General features: G+C 30.0%; 1 protein-coding gene across 4 annotated transcripts in view; it reads right to left on the bottom strand.

The window, feature by feature from the left end:
* Positions 1 to 26,278, bottom strand: part of LOC107455669 (rho guanine nucleotide exchange factor 17-like) — a 259,700-nt gene that overhangs the window by 15,710 nt on the left and 217,712 nt on the right. For 2 of the 4 annotated variants that reach the window (XM_087167607.1, XM_043057607.3), the window contains exons 12-19: positions 20,429 to 20,511; positions 15,184 to 15,260; positions 7,057 to 7,247; positions 6,382 to 6,489; positions 5,372 to 5,403; positions 4,018 to 4,087; positions 688 to 771; positions 463 to 530 (exon numbers count right to left, since the gene is read on the bottom strand). In XM_087167607.1, the coding sequence (XP_087023733.1) occupies positions 463 to 530; positions 688 to 771; positions 4,018 to 4,087; positions 5,372 to 5,403; positions 6,382 to 6,489; positions 7,057 to 7,247; positions 15,184 to 15,260; positions 20,429 to 20,511 (713 nt within the window). The remainder of the gene's footprint in view (positions 1 to 462; positions 531 to 687; positions 772 to 4,017; positions 4,088 to 5,371; positions 5,404 to 6,381; positions 6,490 to 7,056; positions 7,248 to 15,183; positions 15,261 to 20,428; positions 20,512 to 26,278) is intronic. The other 2 variants (XM_087167608.1, XM_087167609.1) reach the window with 1 other exon arrangement.

Below are 26,278 nucleotides of genomic sequence, written 5' to 3'. Positions count from 1 at the left end.
TATATATATATATATATAGTTTTCATTTATTTCATTTATTCTCTTTTCTTATTATTTACTTGTCGCGACTTTTAACCATCGTGACAAACGTTGTAATGAAGAGAACACTCTTTTAGTTTAGAAAACAATCAAAATGAAAAATTTAATAACAGCTGAGTAAAATAAGAAAAATAAATATTACAGTTAAATACCTTTAAATTTGGCATGCAAAGTTCTTGTACAAGAGAAAGATATAAATAATTTTATGCAAATGACAACCAAAAAAATATGGAATTGTGAAAAACTGAATCCTACCATATGATTTATAGGTTAAAGATTGTAATGTTTTAATTTAAAACTTAACAGTTCGTAACTATACAAAGGTATTGTATTATTTACATTTATAATTTCAAAACATTGTAACTTGATGATAGTTACATTAAAGATATTGGAACACAAATTATTCATTTATAATTTGCTTACTTATATCACGTCTGTAAATCAGAATTTCCCCATTCGCTAAAGAAACATATACCTTTTCATTGAAGTGGCTGAAAAAAAAGGAGTAAAAGTGAAAAGGATACTTTAAACTTGCTTAAAATGAAAACATTGAAAACGTTAAAAAAAGTGAGTTGGATATTTCATAATATTTTAGAATTAAGAGACACTGAATTATATAATAAAACTGAAATAATTTAAAGTTCTTACATAATGTCATATATGCAGGTGGTGTGGTGCATTTTTAATCTTGTTTTCCGAAGGTTTACATCTTTACAGTTATAAATGTAGATGCTGTAAAATATAAAACAATTTATTACGCTTAAAAGCAATACTAAACAAAATGAATATCTAATCTGTACAGTTTCATGAGCTATATACACCGAAGAGTCATTACACTATGACCACCCTGCTAATAACATGTAGGACCACCTTTAGCCCTCAAAACTGCTAGCACCCGCCGTGGCATTGCATTGATTCCACAAGGTGTTGATAGGTAGTCTGAGGTATATGGTACCAAGCGCTCACCAACTGGTCCTGCAATTCCCTCACATTGCGAGGGGGTAGCGTGGCAGCGCGAATTTTATTTTCCAAGTAGGATCACAAATGCTCTATTGGATTAAGGTAAGGTGAATTTGGGGACCAAGACATGACTTGAAGGTCACTGGAATGTTCCTCGACGATTCGACCCTTATGACATGGTGCATTATCCTGTTGGTAAACACCATCCTCGGCAGAAAAAACTGTTGTCATGAATGGGTGAACGTGGTCTGCAACTATGTTCATGTAGCTTACATACGTCAGGGATTGTTCTATGAGGATTATGGGTCCTAATGTGCCCCATGAAAGCATTGTTCCTGGACGAGAAACCATGAAAACCTGGGCGAGCCCATTGTTATAGATGGAGGGTGGTCATAATGTAATGGCTTTTCGGTGTATAGGTTTATGGTTAATTTAAAAAGTTAAAACTGTTCAATTTAACAACATTTAAAAAAAATATTCAAAGCTCAACCATAACGTCAGTGCCTTAAAACATAATGCCGCTCAAATTTGTGGCAATCCTAATAAGGTGCTGTTGTCTAACCCCACTATAATGAATCCGGGAAATAGTGGACACTCGGATGTAGTGGACATTCCTTAGTTATCCCGTCCAAATTGCTATATGACTAATATTATTTCACATGCTTATAGTGGGCAACTGAGAAATGGGTAGTTTGTTTAGAGTTCACTTAAATTTTCCTTTTTCACTTGGTTAAGTAAATGTTATAAAACTTCAAAAGTTCAAAAGTAGCTGGTTATAATTTATAATACAAATATTATTTCACTATATATAAATTAATACATAAAGGAGTGTTTAAAATTGGTCACTTTCCTTTATGTCTAGAATTATATTCCGAAATGTTATTATTTTAATCAATAATGCGAATAGTTAAAAAGGCAGGCAAAAAGGAGAGTGAATTGGTTATACAAAACTTTCACTCGCCACTTTCCTCGAGAATGAAGAAGGTCAAAATGATGTATTCCAAAAATGAGGAAAATCGCAAAGATAAGCATGAAAAGAAATTTCCTTATAGGGTGATATATGGCTGATATTTTGAATGCTATTTAATGTTTCGATAAAAGTTTTGTTTTATAGTGTGATACTTGCCATATATACAGAGCCTTGTATAGATATACAACTGTATTTAGTTCTTTAATTAATAATTTATAAGTAAATTGTTTGTAATATAAATAATAATATATATAATAATTCATAAATAATTTATAAATAATTTATAAGTAAATTAATTACTAGCGTAATCATTACTGCCCAGAATATTCTAAAAAATATTTTTTTCTCCAAGAATTTCGATATAGTGATTCGTTGATTAGTGGAGCTGCGTCTTCAGAAGCACTGTAAGAAATTTCTTTAAAGAAAGGGTTAATTAACAATTTATTCAAATGTTATTTTACCATAACCATAACAGTCAAATAACCATAATGAGTTGGTATTCAAACTGTTAACTGTGAAAAAAAGCACTTTAAATGCCTTTGCTTAATACGGTTAAACAACCAGAATTTTATCGCACCAACTAGACCCACTTAGTGAAGACACTAAGTTCCTTGCAGTTTGGTACATGTTATAGATTATAGGGCTAATCTGTCGATATCAGGACCGACAGAACAGGGGTTCGAATCCTAGCGTTGGCACCACACAATTTCCTTTTAACACATGAGGAGTTTTAGTGCCCTGCACACCCCAATTTGTTCTCATTCACGCATAGAAGGCAGCACCATAAAGCTACTTAACAAAAAAAGAAGTCTAGTATTTTCCATCTCTTACGATAGGTGAAGCAAACAAATATACTAATTAAACAATATTCCAAGGTTCATTTGATACACGCAACTCAACTACAACTTAATTCCAATGCTTGTTACTTAAGCGAATAGTTTAGCTCCAATGTATAGTTAAATTTCTTTTCATGGTTTTAAAACCATGCTAGTTGTAAATAGTTAAAAACCGTAGAATTTTATATTCATGTTTTTTTTAATTCATTTATTTTTTTTAAACCACATTAGTTGTAAACGGTTCTAAAAACGTGAAGGTAAAAAATCTATACCGTAAACTATTTAAGGTCAATTGAATGGACAAACTGCTGACGGTTATTTTACCGTAATTTTTAGAAAATTTTTAACAGTGTGGCCCACGATAGCGGGTCTGATTGCATATTAAACTAAGAATCCATTAAACGTGAACTAATCAAATTCAAGGAAAATTTATTTGTCTAATAAAAGTTGCAAGGTCGGTCAAGGTCAAAATCCCAAGATTTTTGGGTTTTATTACGTATTCTACTAAACAATTGCCGACCGGCCTGTGTAGGGGGCAGGGAACTGTCCTTGCATCAGAAAAGTCCTGGGTTCGAATCCCGGGCACGGCATGAATGTCTCTTTCTCCTTTGTGTGTGAATGTGTGCGAATGTGACGGACCTATAAACGGGTTGTGGTTGTGTGAATGGCGTGGCAGTAGTCAAATTTCTGGCCATAGATGGCGCCACTGAAAACAGGAACAATCGCACCCTCACTGCCTAAACAGGCATACGACAAAAAAATTAAGCAATTACCATTATTATTAACTAATTGCCATTTTTCAATTCCTTTCTAGATTTTTAACAATATAATTTTACAATACTTACAAAACTGATTTTTGAGTACAGTGATATTATTTTTCTTATAGCGAAATCAATATCTAAGTAAATGGTGACGTAGTCGTGTTGAATTTTGTTACATTCATCAATCGCTTAATATTTATCCCGAAGAACTTAAGCACGAAAATACAGATATTGATAATTAACATGCAGTCTTTTGGGATTTATTCCTTATTATGTATGATAATTCTTTAAGGAAAAGTTAATCTCCCGTTAATAAAAGTTAATTGGTCTTAAAAAGGTAATTAAGTTTAATTTGGACCAATATTAATTTTAAGGTTTATTTATAAGAATTAATAAATTCCTTTTTACCGTTTATGAAATTCATCATTAATTTAAGTATTCAATCACTTACCATCCATCCTCAGTTCCAAGCCATATCGTAGGCTGTAAAGTGTTAGTATCATCACTTGAAAGTTCTTCTTCTGGAAGTAAACATAGAAACTGTAGCAAATTATTTCTTAAAAACTCTTTAGTCAAAAATAATCAAATTTAAATTTAATTAAAAATATAAAGATGTTATAGAGCAATGATTTGCAATGTGTTTAATACTATGTTTATTGAAGGATATGTGCATTAAGAACATTAAATAGACTTGCAGTAATCTATAATAATAGAATTAAAAGTTTGTCTGTGCGTTTATAACTCCATAACCATTTGTGCTAGCGTCCTGATATTTCGACAGTGTTTTCCTTTTGTTACAAAAAAGGAATTGCCCAGAATGCTTCTTAAAACTTCTCTAAATTGGATGAACACCGCAAAGAATAAATAATTAAGGAATTTTTTTTTTTGCTACTTGGTCATAGACTTAGCACAGAGTTTTATTCCAAATGTTTTTAGTATCATAGTAAAAATTCAACTTAAATTTAAACAAAATAACATTTTTATGTATAGTTTTAAAGTACCTTATTTTAAAAAGTTTGCTACATGCATGTTTCTACATTGTACAATAATAACCATTGAGGTGAAAGGCGAATTTAGAATTATGAAGACGGTGCTGCAGATTTACTTTGTAAATTACGCTACCAGGATCGTTACTAATTGGAGTAAAAAAAAATTGAGCTATGCACTAAAAAGCAAAATCAGTGGAGAAATGTTACTTATTTCTTAAGAGAAATGTAAAAAATCACCAAAATACTATTAATGCCATTGATGTTTATTTAATTTTGATAATAAGTACTAATGAAATAATGGTAAAATGGTACCAAATTATTTAGAAGAAGCGTAACAAACTGTCATGCTATTATTGACGCCAATGATGTTTAATTAGTTTTGGTAAAAGGCGCTAGTATTATAGCAATTGGTGTAGTTTAAATAGGCACCAAATATACTTATAACGTAGGTACAATTAGTATATTTGGCACGTATAAAAATAGAGCCAAAACTATGCAATTTTAATAAAAATACTTGGTAAGAGGCTTTTCATAGTCTCAAAAATGCCAAATGATACTTAGTACAGTTAATCTTTTTCATGATGGAATGAATTTAAAACTGGAACTGAACATTTTTGCTTAATATTATTAAGTAAAGCTAAATGGAAGGTCAAAAAGTACAAACATATTAAATAGTGGAATTTTCTTTAGCTTTATTGATTGAACCGTTTTGTGCATTATTTTGCTTTTTTAGCACTCATTTATTGATTGTTTACTTTACTTACAACCCGAACGAGGAACAGTTAGTAAATAAATAAATAAATTATTAAAACATACCTAGAGCATCAATGAACTCATCGTCTGAGTCGCTGAAACGTAATAAATTTATAAATTAGTATTACTTTGAATACTCATATATATTAATTAAAAATTGGACAGAAAACAGTAAATATTAGATATGAATAAAGCGAAACAACGGGAATAAAACAAAAATAAAAGTACGTGAATGTACAGACCATTATTTTGTTTCTATAAACAAGAATCTTCCTTTTTGTCCAAACACCAAATGACAGTATGAAAGTAATGAGATAAACACGCTCAAAGTGGTCTAACCAAGAGAAACAAGCTTGAACAAGGTAATAAAAGAAGGAAAAATAATTTGTTCAAGCTTATTCCTCTTAGTTAAACCATTTTGAGAACTTGTTTGCTTTGTTACTTTTTTCTGCCACTTGGTGTATAGAGAGTGAGGAAGGTTTCTGTTTATAGAACCAAAACTATGGTATATCCATACATGTACTTTTATTTTTACTTTATTTTTGTTATTTTGGTTTATTCATACGTAGCATAATGTATAAACTGTACTCATTCAAATGTAAGATGTATTCAAAGGACTTCATTGTACTCATTCAAATGTAAGATGTATTCAAAGGCCTTCATTGTACTCATTCAAATGTAACATATATTCAAAGGACTTCATTGTACTCATTCAAATGCAACATATATTCAAAGGACTTCATTGTACTCATTCAAATGTAAGATGTATTCAAAGGACTTCATTGTACTCATTCAAATGTAACATATATTCAAAGGACTTCATTGTACTCATTCAAATGCAACATATATTCAAAGGACTTCATTGTACTCATTCAAATGTAAGATGTATTCAAAGGACTTCATTGTACTCATTCAGATGTAAGATGTATTCAAAGGACTTCATTGTACTCATTCAAATGTAAGGTATATTTCAGATGCTTAGAGTAAAAATTTTACTTACAGTAATGAAAAGATTTCGTAAACCGATAATTTTGATTTTAATGTGAAAACGTAACTGAACTTATAAATCTCACCTGTCGAGTGGTCCTTTGCATTCCTGTATACTATCCCTTCTCATTTTTTCGTAATTGAAACCTGGCAGGTATGGAAGAAGTGTGCTCCTGCGCCTCATTCTTAGGTACCTGACAACAAAAAAAGAGAGAAAATTTAAAAGGAAAATTAATAATTCATGATTTATTAAGTTTTTTTTTAACTGCTACAAGCACATAAAACCCTTAAAATAAGAAAAATGTAAAGAAAACAAGGGATGCATGGAAATGCCGGCACATTATCGAAGAAGACCTGCAATGGTAGCTGTCGATATTGCTCCAGAAAACAGAAAAAATCTAAGCCAACAAATCACGTGATGCACCATGTTATGATTTTAACGACATCCATGCCAGATTCATGGAGTGAGGAAGGAAAATAAGAAGCCCAATTCGAAGACCTATCCTTGAAATTAAGGAAGACCTAGTTGGCAAGATATTTCTTTCTACGACCCTGCTACTAAACAGTATTGGGCTCTATGGGACTAAATCTATGATAGGAATGGCGTGTATATGTGTATATATATATGTAATATATATGTATGTAATGTATATACATATAATAGTTTGTTTATTTTTGTTTTTCATTTTCAGCCGTATTAATATATTGATATATGTACTTCCAGTCCAATAATTAATAGCTGCAGGAGAATAAATATTTACCCAGCATTGACACCCGGAACAGCAGCTATGCACAGAATCCTTGCACTGCATACATTTGCGCATGTGGCTATGACGGGCTCGGCTTGATAAGATAAGATACAGACTTGACCAACATAACCATCACTGCTGCAGATCCATAAATCAGGCAAACCACTCTGAGAAGATCCAACAATGGACGCTGCGCAAGTTATCTAAAAAAATTAAAAAGGAATGTTTAGTTATTTGTTTAAAAAAGAAATCTGAAAATTATTAATACATTTTTCGATACATCATATAGAAGATCTAAGATGACAGGATAAATTTTTTTCGAAGATGTTTCGTTATGTTAAAACTCTGAAATCTACTATATATGGTGATTAGAAAGTGTAGAGCACGGGAAATTTTTAAATTATTTTAAAAACGTGTCATTAAACTTACACACCCTGATAATAGTATATATATATATATATATATATATATATATATATATATATATATATATATATATATATATATATATATATATATATATATATATATATATATATATATATATATATATATATATATATATATATATATATATATATATATATATATATATATATATATATATATATATATATATATATATATATATATATATATATATATATATATATATATATATATATATATATATATATATATATATATATATATACAACGAAGAGCCATTACATTATGACCACCCTCCATCCATAACAATGGGCTCGCCCTGGTTTTCAAGGTTTCTCTCCCACGAACAATGCTTTCATGGGACACATTAGGACCCATAATTCTCATAGAACAATCCCTGACGTCTGTAAGCTACTTGAACATAGTTGCAGACCAGGTTCACCCATTCATGACAACAGTTTTTCCTGCCGGGGATGGTGTTTACCAACAGGATAATGCACCATGTCATAAGTGTCGAATCGTCGAGGAACATTCCACTGACTTTCAAGTCGCGTCTTGGCCCCCAAATTCACCTGACTTTAATCCAATATCCTACTTGGAAAACTAAATTCGTGCTGCCACCGTACCCTCGCATGTAATAACCACAATAATTGTCATAAGTTACAAATTTATTACTACATTTTTGGGCATAGGGTGCTTGAAATTATTTTTCCCGTTTGCAATTTATTGTAGGTCCCTCAAACCTTAAAAAGCTTTAAACTTCTCTGATATGTATGAGAAATTGCACGATTTAAACACTTCTAAATTTATAAACTGATATTCTAGGTATTTTTTGAAAAATATCAAAAAATATGTCAGTATCGAAGTATTTCCATTATTTAGGCCGACCCCTGAATATATATATATTTATATATCCTGGTGGCGTGACCCCTCTGAAGGCGACCTGCCCAAAGGTAGATGCATGCTGAAGAGCCCACCAGCACAACGAGATCAGTTGGGTAGACTTCAGACTGAATTTTCCACGAGCTTCCTTCATTAAAAAATGGCTGATCATCAAATCACTCATCAAAATTTTATATCAAATGCTGTAATAGCATTAATATCTAAAAACTTTAAATTGCATTAAACTTCGAAAAAAAAAAACAGCAGAAAAAGACGATTTGTTTAGGTTGGCTGGCTGCTTCGTTTCATTAACAATCAGTCTCCGTAATCATTAATTTTTCTCGGTCAGAATTTTGAGTCTACATGGACAGGAGTTTACTTAAACAGATGTAAGTAGTTCAATGACTCCTTACAAAGTTTTTCAATTTAATACTATAGCTTATGCAGCTGCTTTCATTCTTTTATCCCTCACGACCGTGTCCCGATTTTTCCGCAATTCAGACAGTCTTCCTGGTTTTTGCAACTTGTAGCCAGATATCAGTGCCTACAGCATTTACAGAATCATAGTAGTCACCCCTTTTCTTTGACGCCTTCTCTTTCCCAGTCGATTTTCAGCCTCTCAACGTTCTTAGTATTTGAGGTCAATCGTTAAAATTCAATGGTTGCATTGCGTGGTTTTAATTGGATTCCTAATGTTTAAATTGGCTTCCGAAAATTTTTCATTTTGCTCTTTGAATGTTTTAATGAGATTTGCGTTTTGAATATCTTTTTCAAGTGTTAAAAAGAGTTTTCTCTGGAGCTTTGGCTTCATTGCTGTCTAAAATTCTTAATTATGACCATTCTAATGCTAAATTAAGACTGTCGAAATCCATTTCAGAGTCAATCTGAATCAAGATGATGCCTTTGGCAAATTTATTAAGCCTCTCTACTCCTGAAAAAAGTTTGGATGAATTATTCCCTCGCAGATACTATTATTGCTGTGACGTCTTGTTTGGCTCCTTAGGGTAGATCAGCAGGTCTTAAGCTTTTCGAAGGAGAGGATTTTTCTTTTCCTCAAATTTCTGAAACGCTCTTATTTTAATAATGAAATAATTCTGTTATCAAAAGCAATTTCGCTCCCTGCATAGTGCTTAGATATTGTTTTAAACAGACTTATAAAAAATAATTCTTCTGGAATAGAATTAACTTTGGACAATTACCTTGGAAGGAAAATAAAAGAAGGAAAAGGTCTAAAAGGGTAACAAGAATTTTTTTCATTTTGTGACGTAGTGAATTTGCTATCGGCACTTTTGGCCAAAACGTAAATAATTAATGCAATTTATTCTAAAACTATGCAAATGCTGATTTTGAAGTCAGATTATCGCTTTCATACAAAGAAAAAAAGCAGAACACGTTACGTATTAGAACTTCTGATCTCTTTATGTTCTTTGGATTGCTGACGCAATGGTGCATGCGCATTGTATCCGCTGTAGCGCACGCAGCCGCTGTTGGTGAAGAACGTGGTTGAGTGGGAGCGCAGAATGCCTAAGATTTAAAAATAATCACTCTTTTGCTGATGTCAGAATTTTCTTTATGCTATTGCATCATCTCACATTGCCTCGTCATTTTCGAGTTAATGCTTTTTATGTTGCTCTTTTTTTCAAGTTTATCGTCACATAAAATATGTGGCTTAAAAATCAACCCTCACCCTCTTCATAGAAGAAGAAAGAAAATCGTTTTTAGGAACAATATAACGACAATATGTTGTATAAAAGTGTCAAGGCATGTAGTTAGAATAATAAAAAAATATTTAAAATTTAGATAAAATAATTTGATTCAACGTGAAACATTAAAAATATTAAATATTGAAGCAACTAAAATTTTATAATTGTAGTTTTTAAGCTGAAAAATTTCAATCATATTTTCCTAAAATTTGAATATTTTGTTTATGTTTGTTTCATAAATAAAAGCAAATAAAATTTTTAAAATTTAACATCTTAGATACTGCGCAGTTATTTGATGTAATTTTATTACATTTAAAAAACTATCCAGAATCTATTAAGTACTGTGCCAAAGTTAAGATTGAAATAAAAAAAAAACAAAAAAAAATATATAAGAATAAAAAAAAAACAAAAAAACTGTCAATTTATCTGTGCCTAGCGTCCTTTTAAAAGGATGATAAATTTTTAACACAAATATAAAGTGGCTTGAAAAAACGAGACATGTTTGTACATCATAATATTTACTGGTGAAAACTATTGAAGGGACAAATAATTTTTTTTTGTAAAAGAAGAAAAAACTAACAAAGCAAATGAAACGAAACCTGGCCAAAATATCATTCTATATAAGACCAATATATGAGAAATATGAGGAAACTGGTCACTTTTCCAGCACAGCTGCTGACCGACAATCAAAGGAAAACATATCTCATAGGATGCATGATCGTCTCTAATAGCTACACAACTCTCGCATTGACGTTTCATACTTTTTACCAGGTTTCTTATCAACACCTGTTGCAACCCCTCTTACTCTTGCATCAATGCACACTTGAGCTCATCTATGGACGTGGAGCTGGTCTTTGAGCTGCAATTGAGCTTCCAAGGGGGTCACACATATTTCAGGTGGGAGGTATTCGTTCCCCAGCTGAACCCTATGGAGACAAAAGGATAAGATCTGGTTCACATTCTCCTCTCAAAAGTATCACACAAGGTGCAAGGATCTCGTCTCTATACTGCTGACCTGTCAGAGTACTTTTGTAGAACGTATGGAGTTTGTTATCCCCTTATGACATGATGCATGCCCAGACCATCACACCTCCTCGATTATGGTGGTCCTTTCCGATAATGTTAGAGAGCCGATATTGACTCCCGGGCTCTCTTTAGAGGAGAATACGTCTCGAGTTGCTTTCAAGATTGAATCACCTCTCATCACAGAAGAGAACCCGCTTCAATCATCCTCTGTCCAAGACAGGTGTTCTCGGCACCAGGATGGACGGTTCTTTTCGTAGTTCACAGTCAAAGGGATGCAGACTACAGGGCACCTGTCATACAGTCAAGTTGGATTAAATCTCTATTCGATTGTTATCTGAGAAGTAAATATTCCTGCTGCATTATGCAGGTTGCGAGATAGTTGTGTCTCGAACCTATCCCGTTTGGTTGGGAATCTCGCATGACGGTCTTGAACCGGTAGTGTTGCTCTTTTGTGACTGTGACTAGGTCAGCGGACCACAGCTCCTGTCTTTGTGAATATGTTTCCACAGAGTGAACACCATATTTGTAGAAATCCCGAGTGTCTCTACAATAGGTAGCCTGTAATTAGCCCTCCTCGAGTCTTTTAACTATCTGCCATCTTGGGGCATTGTCTAGACGATGACGACTGGTGATTTGGTGAGACGATGACGATTTTTTTCAGAACTATTTTAATTATATCTTACAAAATGTAGATTTTAGAGTGCACTGTAAAATATTCCGTATAAAATAACGGTAAAAAGTACCGGCACTCGCGGTGCTAGTACTTTTTACAGTAAAATCCATGTTTACTGTTAAGTTTTATTTAACAAAAAATTTATGTAAAGTAATTTTTATACAGTAATATTAACTGTAAAATCATTAAATCACTGTAATTAAATAAATATTATTGTAAAAATAAAGATATAAAGTTTTTCGGTGAAATGTATTTTACGGCAAAGTGGATTTTACGGATACTGCACTCAGGCTGCCAAAATTTTTCACCTGAATTTAATCCGTCATTTCTTACAGTGCATATTTAGTTTATAGAAATGATAAAAGTGATGCAGAAATTTTGATAAAATTGCTGTAAAATACCACTTCAATTTGAATAGTGCAACGTATTTTATGACCATTTACTTTACCATACACCTCTAATGCTCAAATTAGCTTTATGAAAGTTTTTAAGTTCTTGAAACTCACTAAATATGCCACTTTTGTCTCCCTCCCTACTTTGAAACTAGTTTGTTGTGTATTTTTCAAAGTTTGAGACCTGTATTGGAAGATTTATTTAGATTTAGTTAACTTTACAAAAGGTTTTAACTTTCATTCCACATATTTTGCATAAATATATTACTAACAAAGCACGTTTGCAATAACTGTATTTTCGCAAGAACAGTAGTAATACGTGACTGTTATGAAATATAATTGGGACTCAAATGTATAAATACGTTTCGAATATTGCATAAATGCATACTACAGTGAATGAGATAAGGAATGTTAGCTCTAGTCATTTCATCTCACATCAGTGAATCAGTTTTCGATGATATTACAACTAATGCGATAGTATGTTCACTCTTATATAAATGTTCGAAATAAACGGGAAAAACAAAACTGCATTGTTTTTAACTTATTGCGCTAAGATATCAGATAAAGATAGAATTTATTTGGGTTACTGAAATACATATCATGATAAATAAAAGCTCATCTGTAAAGCTCATACGTAGGAATTATTGTTTCGATAACTATTCAGTTTTCCTATCTTAAAATCAAAATTATTAAGCTTAGTTTTTGTACTGACATAATAATATTGAATTATACCTATTGATTACACCCACATTTTTAAAAGTTAGATTGCATCAGTTACTTCAGTTAATAAACATTTCGCTGCCTTTAAATTTTTGAAAAATTCTACTATATCAAAATTTGGAGCTATGTTCAAATAGGAATTGAAGATTATAAATGAAAATCAATTCCTACCGTAAGCGTTACATTTAAAAAATGAAAGAATTTTATTAATAACCTTACAAAAATAGAATCTGTCAAAATTTGACAGTTTATAAATTTGACATAAGGTAATCATTTCAGGAGAAAGAGGAGCGAAAATGATTCCATTAATATTTTGTTTGTTTCATCCCTTAGGAAAATAATTCTTTCAAAAACACCACATTTTCGGTAAAAAAATTGGAACCCTGGCAAATGATTTTAAAATTTTGAGGTATTTAAATAATTTATTTGATATTTTTTCTGTTCGTAATGGAAATGTGTTTATCGGCTAAAATCTGTTCTCGAAATTATAGTTCTTATTACCCACACATTTAGTAAAAATACAACTCTGAAAAGTACATAAAAAATTATTTTTTCGACATGCTTTAAAGATTCATGATAAAGTTTCCCGATTTATTATTCAAAATGCGTCATTCATTTTATCATTTATTTGAAAATTTCAAGAGTTTGATGTCTGTGCTTTGTTACCAAATAGAATGGCAACGGAGTTTATAATCTGTTAACCTTGCCAAGGTTTATTTAAAATGGCGTTTTATTGGTTGATAAGATGGTTAAATGGTTGATAAGAGTTAAATGAGGGATAACAGTTTATTGGAGAAATATATTTCTTAATTATAACGGAGGAAAAATAAGCACAAATGAAGTTTTCGAGTGTTTAATTGAGGTGTTAAGTGTTGTGCGTCTTTCTGTTTATGTCACAACTAGTAGATTATAGTAGAAGAAAAATATTTTAAGATGAAATAAAAGAAGTTATTACCTCATAAGAGAACTAAAGGGATCAACACAACACGAGAAAAACAAAAACCATTACCACGAAGTCACATGTTAAATGACATACGATGAATCACCTAGTGAAAAGCACTGTATGAAATAACAACCTAACTATCAAAAAAGAAAAAAAAATATTAAAAAGAAATGAAAGTGGATGCACTGACATACATGACAGCTTCGTATAATGTCCTCCTTACGAATGGTAGTGTTGTGAAATTTATTTAAAATAAAATAGAAATTTCTACGAAAGGAAATGTTATTTTAGAAGGTAAAAATAATAATTCCGGGCTATATTAAATAAAACTAAATGAACGAAAAGTTGAACTAGTCACCAGTGAGGAAAAAAATGCTAATTAATACCATAGAAAACTTGGGTATTTAAACACTGAATGAAGAAATTAGTAAGTCATTCAACCGGGAGGAATTTGCAAACTGATGAGATTAAGAATATTTCTCATCCTTGGGAAGTGTGTGTAAAAGAAAAACTAGACATCCGTTTTCAATTGAGCGTACTAGAGCAACTAGTCCATCAGAGTTAATACACACGGATTTTTGTGGACCAATAGAATAATTTGGAAATCACCTAACTTTAATACTAAATTCAAGTTTGTAAATTTTTAATGTAATAGTTAAGTCTGTATTTTTATATGGTAGTGAGTCATGGATATTCGGAAAGCAACAAGAATACAAACTCGATACTTTTAAAACTAAATGCCTCAGACAAATTTTAAAGATATACTGGCCAAATAAAATTACAACCAGCGAACTTTACTATAAAACAAAAGCTAAATCCATCGAAATAGAAACAAAAAAATGAAGATGGTCCTGGATAGGACACACGCTAAGAATACTCCCAAAGGACACAACTAAAACAGATTTGACATGGGCACTGGAGGGATAATGGAAAAGAGGCCGGCCGAAACTAAGCAACAGACAAATGATAATAAGGGAAAGAAACATCCTGGGATGGTCCATTTGTGGGAGTGCAAGGGAAGCGCCTCTTGACCGGTAGGAATTAAACGCCAAAGCTTGTGGTCTGATGCTCCACCAGGTGTACAGAGAATTATGCCAAGTTATAATTTTCGTCTAACTGTATTAATTATTGTCCATTTCTAAATTTTGTTTAATTGTTTGAATTACTCAATGCTAATTGTAATTTTAACATAGCTTTTAGATAATATATTCTTTTTGTGAATTTATGATCACATTTGTTCTATTGTACTTTAATGTATGTATCAAGTTTTGAGAAATATATTACCCTTTAAAGAAAAGTTTCTATTAAAAATGAAAGAAGATATGTATCAAAATAAAAAGTTTAAGGTTTTCGTTTACTACATTGACATACCTGCATTCCTGGCCTTGTTCTTCCCAATGGTAAGGAACTTAGGAATTCAGGATACATGCTCTCTTCTCTTATGTTATCTGAAAAAGAAAGTCGGCATCAGTCAGAGTATTTGATTTTTACATTGATAATCACCACTAAAAATAATCACTAAATTGTAAAGAGTTTCAAGCGTTTTGAACCATAATATCATCCAAACTTGCTGCAGAACTTTAATAGGGAAGAAGAAACTGCAGAACTCAAATTTTATTACACAATACTATGGTTCATCTTAGACAATGTTCTATTTAACACTTGATTGAGGTGTCGGAATATTTGCTTCGTTTTGTGGATTATGGTACTGTAAGGTGACGAAATTCAAAGACGAGAACAATAATTTCGCTCATAAATAAATAAATTTCTCAAACTTGCTAAACATCTGAAAATATGTTAATCTCCTTCTTGTTTAAATGAATTTAAATCGATAATTATTGACTTTAATTATTGACTATCGATAATTATTGTTTAAAAATGTCAACCTCATTATTTTGTAAAATTGAAATTTAATTTAATGCAGTTTATTGCAAAGACTATTTATTGATATTTTTTAAATAATTTATTGTTTTATTTCCTTTTGGGGAGATAGAAAAATAGTCATTAAATAATATTCAACCTCATTATCTTGTAAAATTGAAATTTAATTTAATGCTGTTTATTGCAATGACTATTTATTCATATTTCCTTTGATTATTTATTGTTTTATTTCATTTTTGGGAGATAGCAAACAGTCATTTAATTATACTAATCTTTATTTTCATTTATCAGACATGAAACCATATTTAAGATTAAAATTAATATTCAGTTGAATGTTGTAAACTGTAGCTATTTATTTTTAATTTTTAACCGTTCATTTGCAAAATTCATGTGTCAATTGCATTTTAAAAATTTAATTTCGGGGAAAAAATTTTTGAAACTTTAATTGCACACATAATTCACTAAATCACGTCAATCATTTTTAATTTTCCTAATCAATGCATGAAACCATATTAATGATTAAAATTATCATTCAATTTTATGTTGTTAACTGTAATAATTATTTTTTTAGTCACCTATTTATTCGTAAATTTCTTGTAAAAGTTGATTTTAATTTTCCATTATAATCATTTCTAATTTTCCTAATCAATGCATGAAACCATATTAATGATTAAAATTATCATTCAGTTTTATGTTGCTAACTGTAATAATTATTTTTTTTAATCACCTATTTATTCGTAAATTTCTTGTAAAAGTTTCCTTTTGAAAAATTACCCGTTTTTTCTTAAATTTCCTAAATGACTTATTTTTTTAAAAATATTTTTTCTTCTTTATTATATGCAACCTCATTGCTATGTGACATTGAAAATCAACATAATGTTGTTCATTACAACCACTAACTTTTCTATCTTTTAACTATTCATTAGTAATAATTATTTATAATATTACTAATACTTAAATAGTTTGTTTAGATTCGTAAGAATTACGAATACTTTTTAAATAGCATCAGCTGTACTAATAAGTCGCCTAGTTAATAATTAACATTAAATCTAAAATTGTTAATTTAATGGAATAGCTATTTATTTCTCACCTTTTACTTTCTATAAAACTTTATTAATTTTGGAAAATTATTAATATGCACTACGTGATGAATGAGATTTTTCTGCCATCAATAATTAACATCAACTAAATAATTAGTTATGAAGTGGCTTTGTTCAAACCCCAAAATTATCTCAAATGTGAACAAAATAACCTCATATACCTAAGTAAACAATTGACTCTTCTTAGTTTAAATGAAATTCTTTCTAAACCTAATGCTTACCACTTTAATTGGGTGTGTTAGAAAATAACCTGAAATATAACCATTTACCATTTTTACTGGATTTGTTAGGAAAATAAGCTATATAATAACCTGAAAAATAATAATTTACCACTTTAATTGAATGTGTTAAAAAATTAGCCTGCATATACCTTAAGAGCAGTTTCTTCAAGCAAGTAGTTATGGAGAGGATTTATAGTTACCACAAAAGGAGCCCAAGTACAAATAAAATAGCTTCATTCACCTCGATAAATACCAGGCTCTCTCCTTAGTCAAAATAAGAAAATTTTTTATACCTCATAACTACGTTTTTTGTTATAAGTGTTAGAAAAACAAGCTGTGTACCTTGAATTTCAGCTCAAAAATCTGGTTGATATGAAGTGAATTTAAAACAACCTCAAAATGAGGTGAAGTATATGAAAACCAACCTCAGACGCCTCAATACATACCTGACTCTCTTTAATTGAAGTAAGGTAATTTTTTTTATACCTCATAAATACCTCGTTTGATATTAGCGTCCGAAAAGCAACTGGTATATTTTAAAAATCTCACTAGTCTAGTTGATATGAAGTGAATTTTAAACAACCTTAAAATAAGCTTAGGTATAAATAAAATGTGCGACTTCAGACACCTCAATAAATACTTGACTTGAAATAAAGGGGTAAATTTTTTTATACCTCATAAATATTTCGTTTGATAAGTGTCAGAAAAACAACCTGTATACCTTGAAAATCACCTCATTAACCTGGATATGAAGTGAGACAAGAACACTATGAAGAGACATTCGGGTATTTATAATTATTTATTTTGTTTCAGTTTATGTTTTTTTATTTAAATTATTTTAATATAAATTAATGAAGAATTAATAATTGCGATAGAAAGGTGGAATTTAAAAAAGTATTTAATGGATATATTTTATACACTTACCAACTTACCTCATTGGAATAAAATTTGGCTTAATAATACTAGGAAATAACTCGCTATCTTATAATAATTATATCCGAAGTTTATTTAAGGGTTATTTTTATTTGCAAACTAAAATAAAAAAAATATATTGTGAAAGAAAAAATATTTTCATTAGTAAGCGTTTCTAAATATTTAGATATGTTAACGGCAATTATAATAATTTTAAAATAAACATCAGTGTTTCGGACGGAATTCTTTTTATCAGCTAACTTAGCAATATATTCAAGGAAATAAATTCTTTTAAATAATTATAATTATTATTTTTATTTTCTTAATTTTTTTCTTCTTTTTTACTGTCCAACTTAGTTACATAATTGCCTAAAATTAAATTATTTTAAACGTAAAAAATCATTAAAAACTGAAGAAAACTAAACCGATACTTAAAATTAAAATATATTTTTTTGATTAAAAAAACTAAATTCACCCAAAAAATAGGAAAATGTGGAAAAAGTAATGGTTTTCTTATCATATCATGTAACAAAAAAGTGTATTTAAAATAAATTTTCTGTAATGTTCTAGAGTAAAATAAATAAAAAAAAATTAAAAATAGATAAATATTTTATTGATCAACTTAAAGGCGAAATGAATATTTTAATTAAAGAAATCGTATGGGGGTCAAAAATTATTGAAAATGACGCAAAATACATGATAGTTCAAAATAAGAAATAACAATCAGTTCGGTATATTTTTAATTTAAGGACATTCGTAGTAATTAGTAAATTATTCGAGATTTTAAGAATGTTAAATTTTAATATGGCTTTTTAAGCAACAAAAAATTAGAAACCAAGTTCAAAAACAGTAAACAGTTTAAAAACCCTCATTAGAATTTCACGTTTTGTATTAACATTGCATTAAAAATATCAAGATTTTTTTTCATGAAAAAAAAAACGTCAGTTGCAAGCAGCAGCACAAAATCTACAACAAACAAATTGCGAGTCGTTATAATAAAAGATAAAAAATATCAGGATTTCCGAAACCCCGTGGAAAAGTGTAGTAATAACTTTTGAAATCACGATAGAAAAAGAGCGATTAGAAAAAAAAACCTCTTCATGAAACCGAGCCTTAGATTTGCGATGAAATTGATACAAATACAGTATTAATACATATTAAAAATATTGGAATTTTCAAAACCATATGGAAATACGTAGTGCCATTAAAACGTAAGAAAATGTACGATAAAATTGGATTTACGATAAAATTGGCACAAATAAAGCACGCCAGAAGTGATAACTAAGGCCCGGATTTTGATGACATTTGCATTTTTCTGCATTTTTTGCATTTTTGGACATTTTTTGTCCTTTAGAGCATTTTTTAAGATTTATAGGGCATTTTTTTCTAAATTTTGGGCCGTATTTTACATTTTAAAGCATTTTTTAAGCTTTTTGTTAATTTTTTCCTATTTTCATTATTTATTGGGGCATTTTTATCACATGAAATGCAATATTTGTCTTATAATTTTAAATTTCATATTGTAGCTCTCAATACCACCTGCATGCCATTATGTTTTTCCACTATGTTATTGATTGATATAAAATCTTTAGAAGTAATTCTTTGTTACAGCTTTCCCATTTTCTCTGTTTTGTATCGTTTAGAACATTACAATTTTCTAGGAAATTTTCTTCTCCAGGAATAAAAATTTGCTTTAAGACAAGAGACGCTCGTTTACATTTCAAAATATCAAAAAATATTTAATAATCCAATGTAATTCTGATATTTAGTAATATAATGATATGGAAGTTGTTATATTCATTAAAGTTTCTGTACAAAATGAAAATGTTTTGGAGTCAATATATTTTCCTCTTTTTTGTTATTTTAGGATGTAAAACATATTTTTCAAACTTTAATGAACGTAGAACAAGTATTGCATTGCTTTATATTTTTTGAAATGACTCATAATAATTTTAAAGAGTAAAACATTGTTTTAGTTTAATATTTTTTCTTTATTTAAGTCATGTCATAAGGCATTTTTAGCACATTTATCGCATTTTTAAGGGCATTTTTCGCACTTTTTAAGGGCATTTTTTGCACTTTTTAAGGGCATTAGTTGAGACTTTTTAGATCATCAAAATCCGGGCTCTAGTGATAACTATTTGCACGATTCGACAGTCATTATAATATCATTTTGAAAAGATCGGTACTTTAAAAACACGTGGAAATCCGACAAAAAAAACAAAAAACTATTAAAAATGAAATTTTAGATAGTTAAAAAGTAATGTGATATTGTATCAGCTATTGGTTGGCCAGGAGGGTCAAAGAGGTTTCAGGTTCGATGCCAAAATCATGGTATTTTTTTGCTTAAATGTATTATTTTTGCAATGACTTTCTTTTTTTTCTTATTGTATACATCCTTGTAACTGGATTTTTAAAAAATCTGTTTTGTCTTTAAAATAAAATATTTTTTCTTCTGTAAGAAATAAATATCATGCGGTGAACTTTCATGAATTGTTTTACCTTTGGCATCCAAAAATGCAGCTTCCCAAGTCATTCGTTGTTCAGGGGTAGAAAAAAGAACAGCAAAATTTTCCTCCTCATTGCTGAAAATATTCAAAAGAAAATATATTTAATAATAAAAAACAAAGTATACTATATGATAAGATTACGACGATGTAAAAGAATACGACGTTTAAATTCAATAAGCAAACAAGATTTCACCGAGTAAAAGAAAATTCAAATGTAACAAAATATGTCTAACAGAATCGATATTTTCATGACATTTAATATAACTTTAGCAATAGGAGAATTTTATTTACGCATACTTTTACTTCTTTATTGCGAAAAGCTCGCTATTAAGACACGATATTTTCAAAATTAAGATTCTTTGAATACTCTTCGAAAGTAATAGTTTTCATTTTTCTTAGTCAAATCTTTTTAAAACAGTTGTTCATTCTTTTAATTTTTGAATTATTTGATTAATTCTGTAAAAGCATAAAATATACTGATTAATTAAGAGATTTCCAGAAAATAAAAAATAAAAAACAGATTTGAGTTGAAACCACGTATTCTAAATAAAGAAAATAATACACGAAAAAAAAATCAAATATTATTTTCCATACGCCAAAATGTTTAGTTTTTCAATCTACATTTAGCATTGGAGTCTAATTTTTTGTGATATATGTGATATTCATTGCATTTATTAATTATCTGATACACTAGAATTGCTCTTAACCAGCTTCTGCTTAACAAGATCTTCCTTTCAACACACATCAGACATTAATGGCCGAGCAGCTAACCCAGTTTATCAGGGTTCTGTCGTTAAATGGCCATGATAGAAGCGCCCAGTATTTTTGATCCTGGTCAGACGACGTGGAAAACGCCCTGGCTGGTATCCCTATCTCCAAACTTTCACGTTATCACTAAAGAGAACATTTTCACCTACAACACAGATTTAACATTCATCTTGCTGAGTATACATGCAGGTTATTTAGTCAGATGGCATGATCGAACTCATGACCCCCGATCTTTTCACCAGCGGTGTTAGAAACGTCTTAACCAATTGGAGGGCTCTTTCCATCAAAAAGTCCGAACAATAAAGAGTTTAGAACCTGAATGACTTTCATTACGGGCAGTCTTTCCATATGCTTTTTAACAATGTAGCATGACTCAGTTATTGCCAAATAAGTGGTGTTAAGAATACTTTCTTTTTACCATGTTTGTAAATTTCTATCAATATTCGATACAACAGCAGTGATTCGAACTTGCAGTGAGTAACATAGTAGTAACTAGTTAGCACAGAAGCGTTGCGTACTTGAAATTGTTGTTGGTATTAGGGACATGTAAGATTAGGTATGTATAACACTGTGGAAATATTGATAAAAAATGCACCATTGAATTTATGGGTGGAACTGGTTTATTATAAAGATTCGTGGTAGGTGACAATGGCGGCATGTATAGTACATGGGATAAATCAGTTTGGCTAGAGATAGTCTAACCGTCAATTACAAGCTATTAGTGGCTCGCGGGGACATTTTTAGTAAATCGTATTTACACTGCGGTTGGCTAACCTTGATTCCTTCTCTGAGCTGACAAATGAAAAAGCAAGATTACTTTTTAAAAATAAAAAAAGTTCGCAGTCGTTATGGTCTGTAGTTCACTATAAGATTTGAAAACAATAAGGTACCTTAAGCGGTTGATTTTTTTAGGCGGCTGATCAAATAACGACTAATATGATACACAAATATAGACTACATAAATTATGACACCACCAATTTGAATTTTTGATACTAACTCTGTAAATAATGGAATTCTTCGGTAAATTATTACGAAAGGAGTGTGTTAAATGATTTTGATGTTGCGATCTACGTCTATCTGGGGGTACTCAGTCTCTATGGATAGTCTTTTTGAAGGATGTCAACTTTTTATGTCATCAATGTTTTGTTATATATATAATTGTAATAGTCTTTTACAGTAAGTTAAATTTACGTTCCTGAAATATCTCTCTAAAAAAATTGTAATTTTAGAAAAAATAGTGTTTATAGTCTTTATAACGTTTTATTCCCTTTTTAAAGTACGAATACTCCCGCTTTTCTAAAAATATTATCAAAACTGTGATCCTATATTTCTGAAACAAATTTTTGCAGCATTAGAAGGTTTACAGATTTTAGAATTATTCAATAATTTAAATGTTCATTGAGTCAATTTTGGTTTAAATATACTATGATTTTAATGACAATAAAACATTTATATCACATCAGACACTTTTTTTTATATTCTTTGATTCGTTTCAAAAATATATTTCAGATACATATATGCAATGTTTCTATGGCAGAAAAGCGCACATTTCAAATGAAAGAAATATTTTTAAATCATTAGTAATAAATTTTGAGATGCGTATTTAATTATCTAGTTACATTAATATAAAAGATAGAATGAATTTATATAATACAATTATTTCATTCACAGCACAGATTAGTAAGCAAAAGGAAAATAAACTATTTTTATTAGGGAATATAAATATTACATCATTCGAACTAAAGAGTGATCTTAATGAATTTTTCTGAAAATTATTAATGCGTTTTAAATTTCAAATATTGAATTTTAATTTTTATTGGGATAAAATAAACTATGTAAGAGCTTAATTCCCGCTGTCTGATTAAATTTAAGTAAAGGTTATAAATTTAAAATATTTTTTATAAGCATTAGTAGTTAACATTGTTTAAAAATTTGCAGCAAACTTCCTTTTGAAAGGTTTGAAAATGTAAAATTATAAATTTAATCAGAGAATTAGATGCATTCTTGAGTTTGCATCTCAATATCAATAACTTTTCACGTTTATGCTCAATATCAATTACTCTGCACTTTCAATCTGAGCTGTTTAAATTATCTTTCATGTTTAACGCTATAAAGAAATGTTCTTTTTGGTTAATTGATTAGTTAATATGAATTAAAAAAAGTATAGTTTAATGTTCTTAAGTATTGGTAGAAGAAAATGATCCTTAAAAATAAATGAAAATATGTTGGTATATAAATTATTACTGGGGTGACGAATGGGATAAATGATGAAGAAAGTATTAATTATAATTTAGTAAACAATTAAGAAATTTAACAATAAATTAGATTGCAATATAGATGATGCATACAAGTAAGATATTGTTATTCGACTCAATGGACGTTGTAAACATCTTTTAATTTATAAGGAGGGTTTTAATCTAGTAAGTTTGAAATTAATACTCTGTTACTGGTGGAATTTTGAATAAACACTTACAGAGGGCTGGTTAAAATTTGAAAGCTGTTTCACTATCTCAACGGAATTTTAATTGGTGTATCGGAATCGAGCTAAAATAGATACAAAGCGATAAGAGAAATGTTGCCACTTAATGGCTTGAAATAAAATTTTAAATAAATAAATATTAGAATCCATTTTAAATAAGAACACATATAATTTTAATGATTTTGTGGGGAGATAATGGTAACGAAATAAATGTTTCTTTCATGAATTTAGAAGTAACATTAAAAAGTAAAATAAAAAAGAACTGTTCAGGAAAATTAAACCAGATGTATTTGACTTATGAAACAACATTGGTATAAAGATTATAAAACGTATCCGGGAGTATTAAGGTTTTGAAAGAAAGAAATTTTTTTATTCTTCTCTATCATAAGCAAGGTAAAACTTACGTTAAAATTGAATTTAAGTTGGGATCTACAATTAGTAAGTAATTGGTTTTGTTAATGTTAGCAGTTTAAATAAAAGAATTTGTTTTCAGTCGTAAATTCAGCAATTCAATCTCGCAGACTTGAAAATTTTATACAAATGAAATAAAAATAATAATAGCAAAAGAAAAAAAAACGACATATTGTGCAATTTCTTCCGTATAGTTTTAAATTTGTAAGTTTTCTTATTCGTCTAATTTCGCTTTTTTGAACTTGATGAGTAACTCAATACAAATTTCTTTTTCACTGAGTATACTCTTAGAAATAATGACGAAATCCAGTGATTTGTGAACGCGAATTTTCAAATATATGACGCTAATGTTCCCTCAACTCGAAGCCTCATCATAGTGCATTGTGGGAGATAGTTAACTAGAATGAAACTAGAATGATGAAACTAGAATGAAGATTAGACGATCGAAAATAAAGTTGTTGTTGTTGTTGCTTATCCTCTTGGTCTAGAGCCCTAGACCAAGTCCAGAAGATTATGTCGTTTCAGCAAGTCATAGACAGTCGCTCCATCACTCATCAGTTGCTTCACAGAGGCACCAATGCAATCCAAAAGATGAGATGGAGAAGGAATGGCCGAGCAATGACAATAGGCATAGATCTTTTCTTTCGCTCTGAAGGTCAAACACTTTATATGTCCGATCCTAAGTCTTGACAAAACTGTTTGAGCAAATCTAGCACGGCAGGGATAATCCGGGGCATTTGGCGGCATACCAATCATGATCTGGTGGGTGCTTCCACGCTGAATTTACCCTAGCTAACTTCAGTGAGTGAACCTCAGACACTAGTAGTTTAGAGGAAGGGGGAGTAGCAAGTTCACTTCCTTCCTTGGCAAGCCGATCAGCAATCTCATTCCCATAAATACCCACATGGGAGGGGATTCACTGCAAGTGCACCGAGCCGATCTGAGACGAAGTAGCCAATTTGAAATATAACAATAAAGTTCTCTCTCTCTCTCTTTTTAAATAAATTTTATTTTTTTAAAAATTATTGAAATTGTGCAATTAAATATCAATCTTGTTAATTATAAACTTCCTTAAATGATTCAGTATAATATGATTACCTTGTGCGCCTCTATTTTCAGGACAAGCCTTGGTAACTAATTAGTATTACACTCTTTAGTGCTGCGGTAAGAAAGCGGCATGAGACAAAATCCCTCTATTTACGCTTTTAACTCCATTTGCGATTCTGTTTTCATATTTTTAATAATCTGGCAATCTTATTACAATAATATTTTAAATCATTCTTGAAAGATTCCGGTGCATTCAAGTGCATTTGAATTCGCCACTCGCTTTATAGATTTCATTTCTTGTTCCGTTCTGTTTTTACGAAATTCTAACTGTGTAAACGCTATGCTTACGAAGTAGTTTAATAAAATAAATAATATAAAAATTATACAATTTGAAAATAGTTTCATTTTTAAATTTTTTCAAGAGCTTAGCTTTCAAATATGATTTTTTTTATTGAACGAGATTTGCTATTTCTGTTACTAAGTTATTCTATTTTATCTACGCGAAAAGTATCAAAATATCAGGAAAATATTTCCGAACACTTTCCAACAATACTGACTGCTTCGAATTTCTTTTCTGGCACTTATCTTTTAAGAACCTGTTTTTTAAAATTCCATAATCTTTTATAATTTTATCTTACATTTTTGTGTTTCTTTGATAAGAAGGTTTCATCTTTCACTTCAAATTGTTTAAAAATCAAAAAGAAAAAAAAATGAAGTTCTTAACTCGAGCCTTTAGGATACAGTACGTTTTCAAGATCACCAGTTTCTGCGAAACAAGTGGAAAAGGTTTATTTTTTTAAATATTTTGTATCTCGAATAAACTTTTAAGGTAGTTTTAAACACTTGAGTGCTAAGACTTCTAATGGAAGTTAAGAGCTAGCTTTTAAAGTATGTAAGTGATAATGTGCATTAAAGTCGACAGGTAAACTGTATCATTTTCAAATTAGAAGGATCCACCCTTGTTTGCTTCGCTCATCAACACCGTAATTGCTTCGCATTCATCATTGTTCTCTTTTCTTAAAAGTAGTTAAAAAGCATCAACTTGTTTAGTAAACATATAGATACGACAGTGTTAGAATTTTTTTTCCTCTAAAATTAAGGTAAAGTAACCAAGAGCAGTCTTTCCTTCCAATTAA

This window comes from Parasteatoda tepidariorum, chromosome 7 (assembly GCF_982258835.1).
Source record: "Parasteatoda tepidariorum strain Cologne lab strain chromosome 7, Ptep-v5.0, whole genome shotgun sequence".
NCBI classification, from domain to species: domain Eukaryota; kingdom Metazoa; phylum Arthropoda; class Arachnida; order Araneae; family Theridiidae; genus Parasteatoda; species Parasteatoda tepidariorum.
Note: the sequence above shows the minus strand (reverse complement) of the source record. Positions and strands in the feature narration are given on the sequence as shown.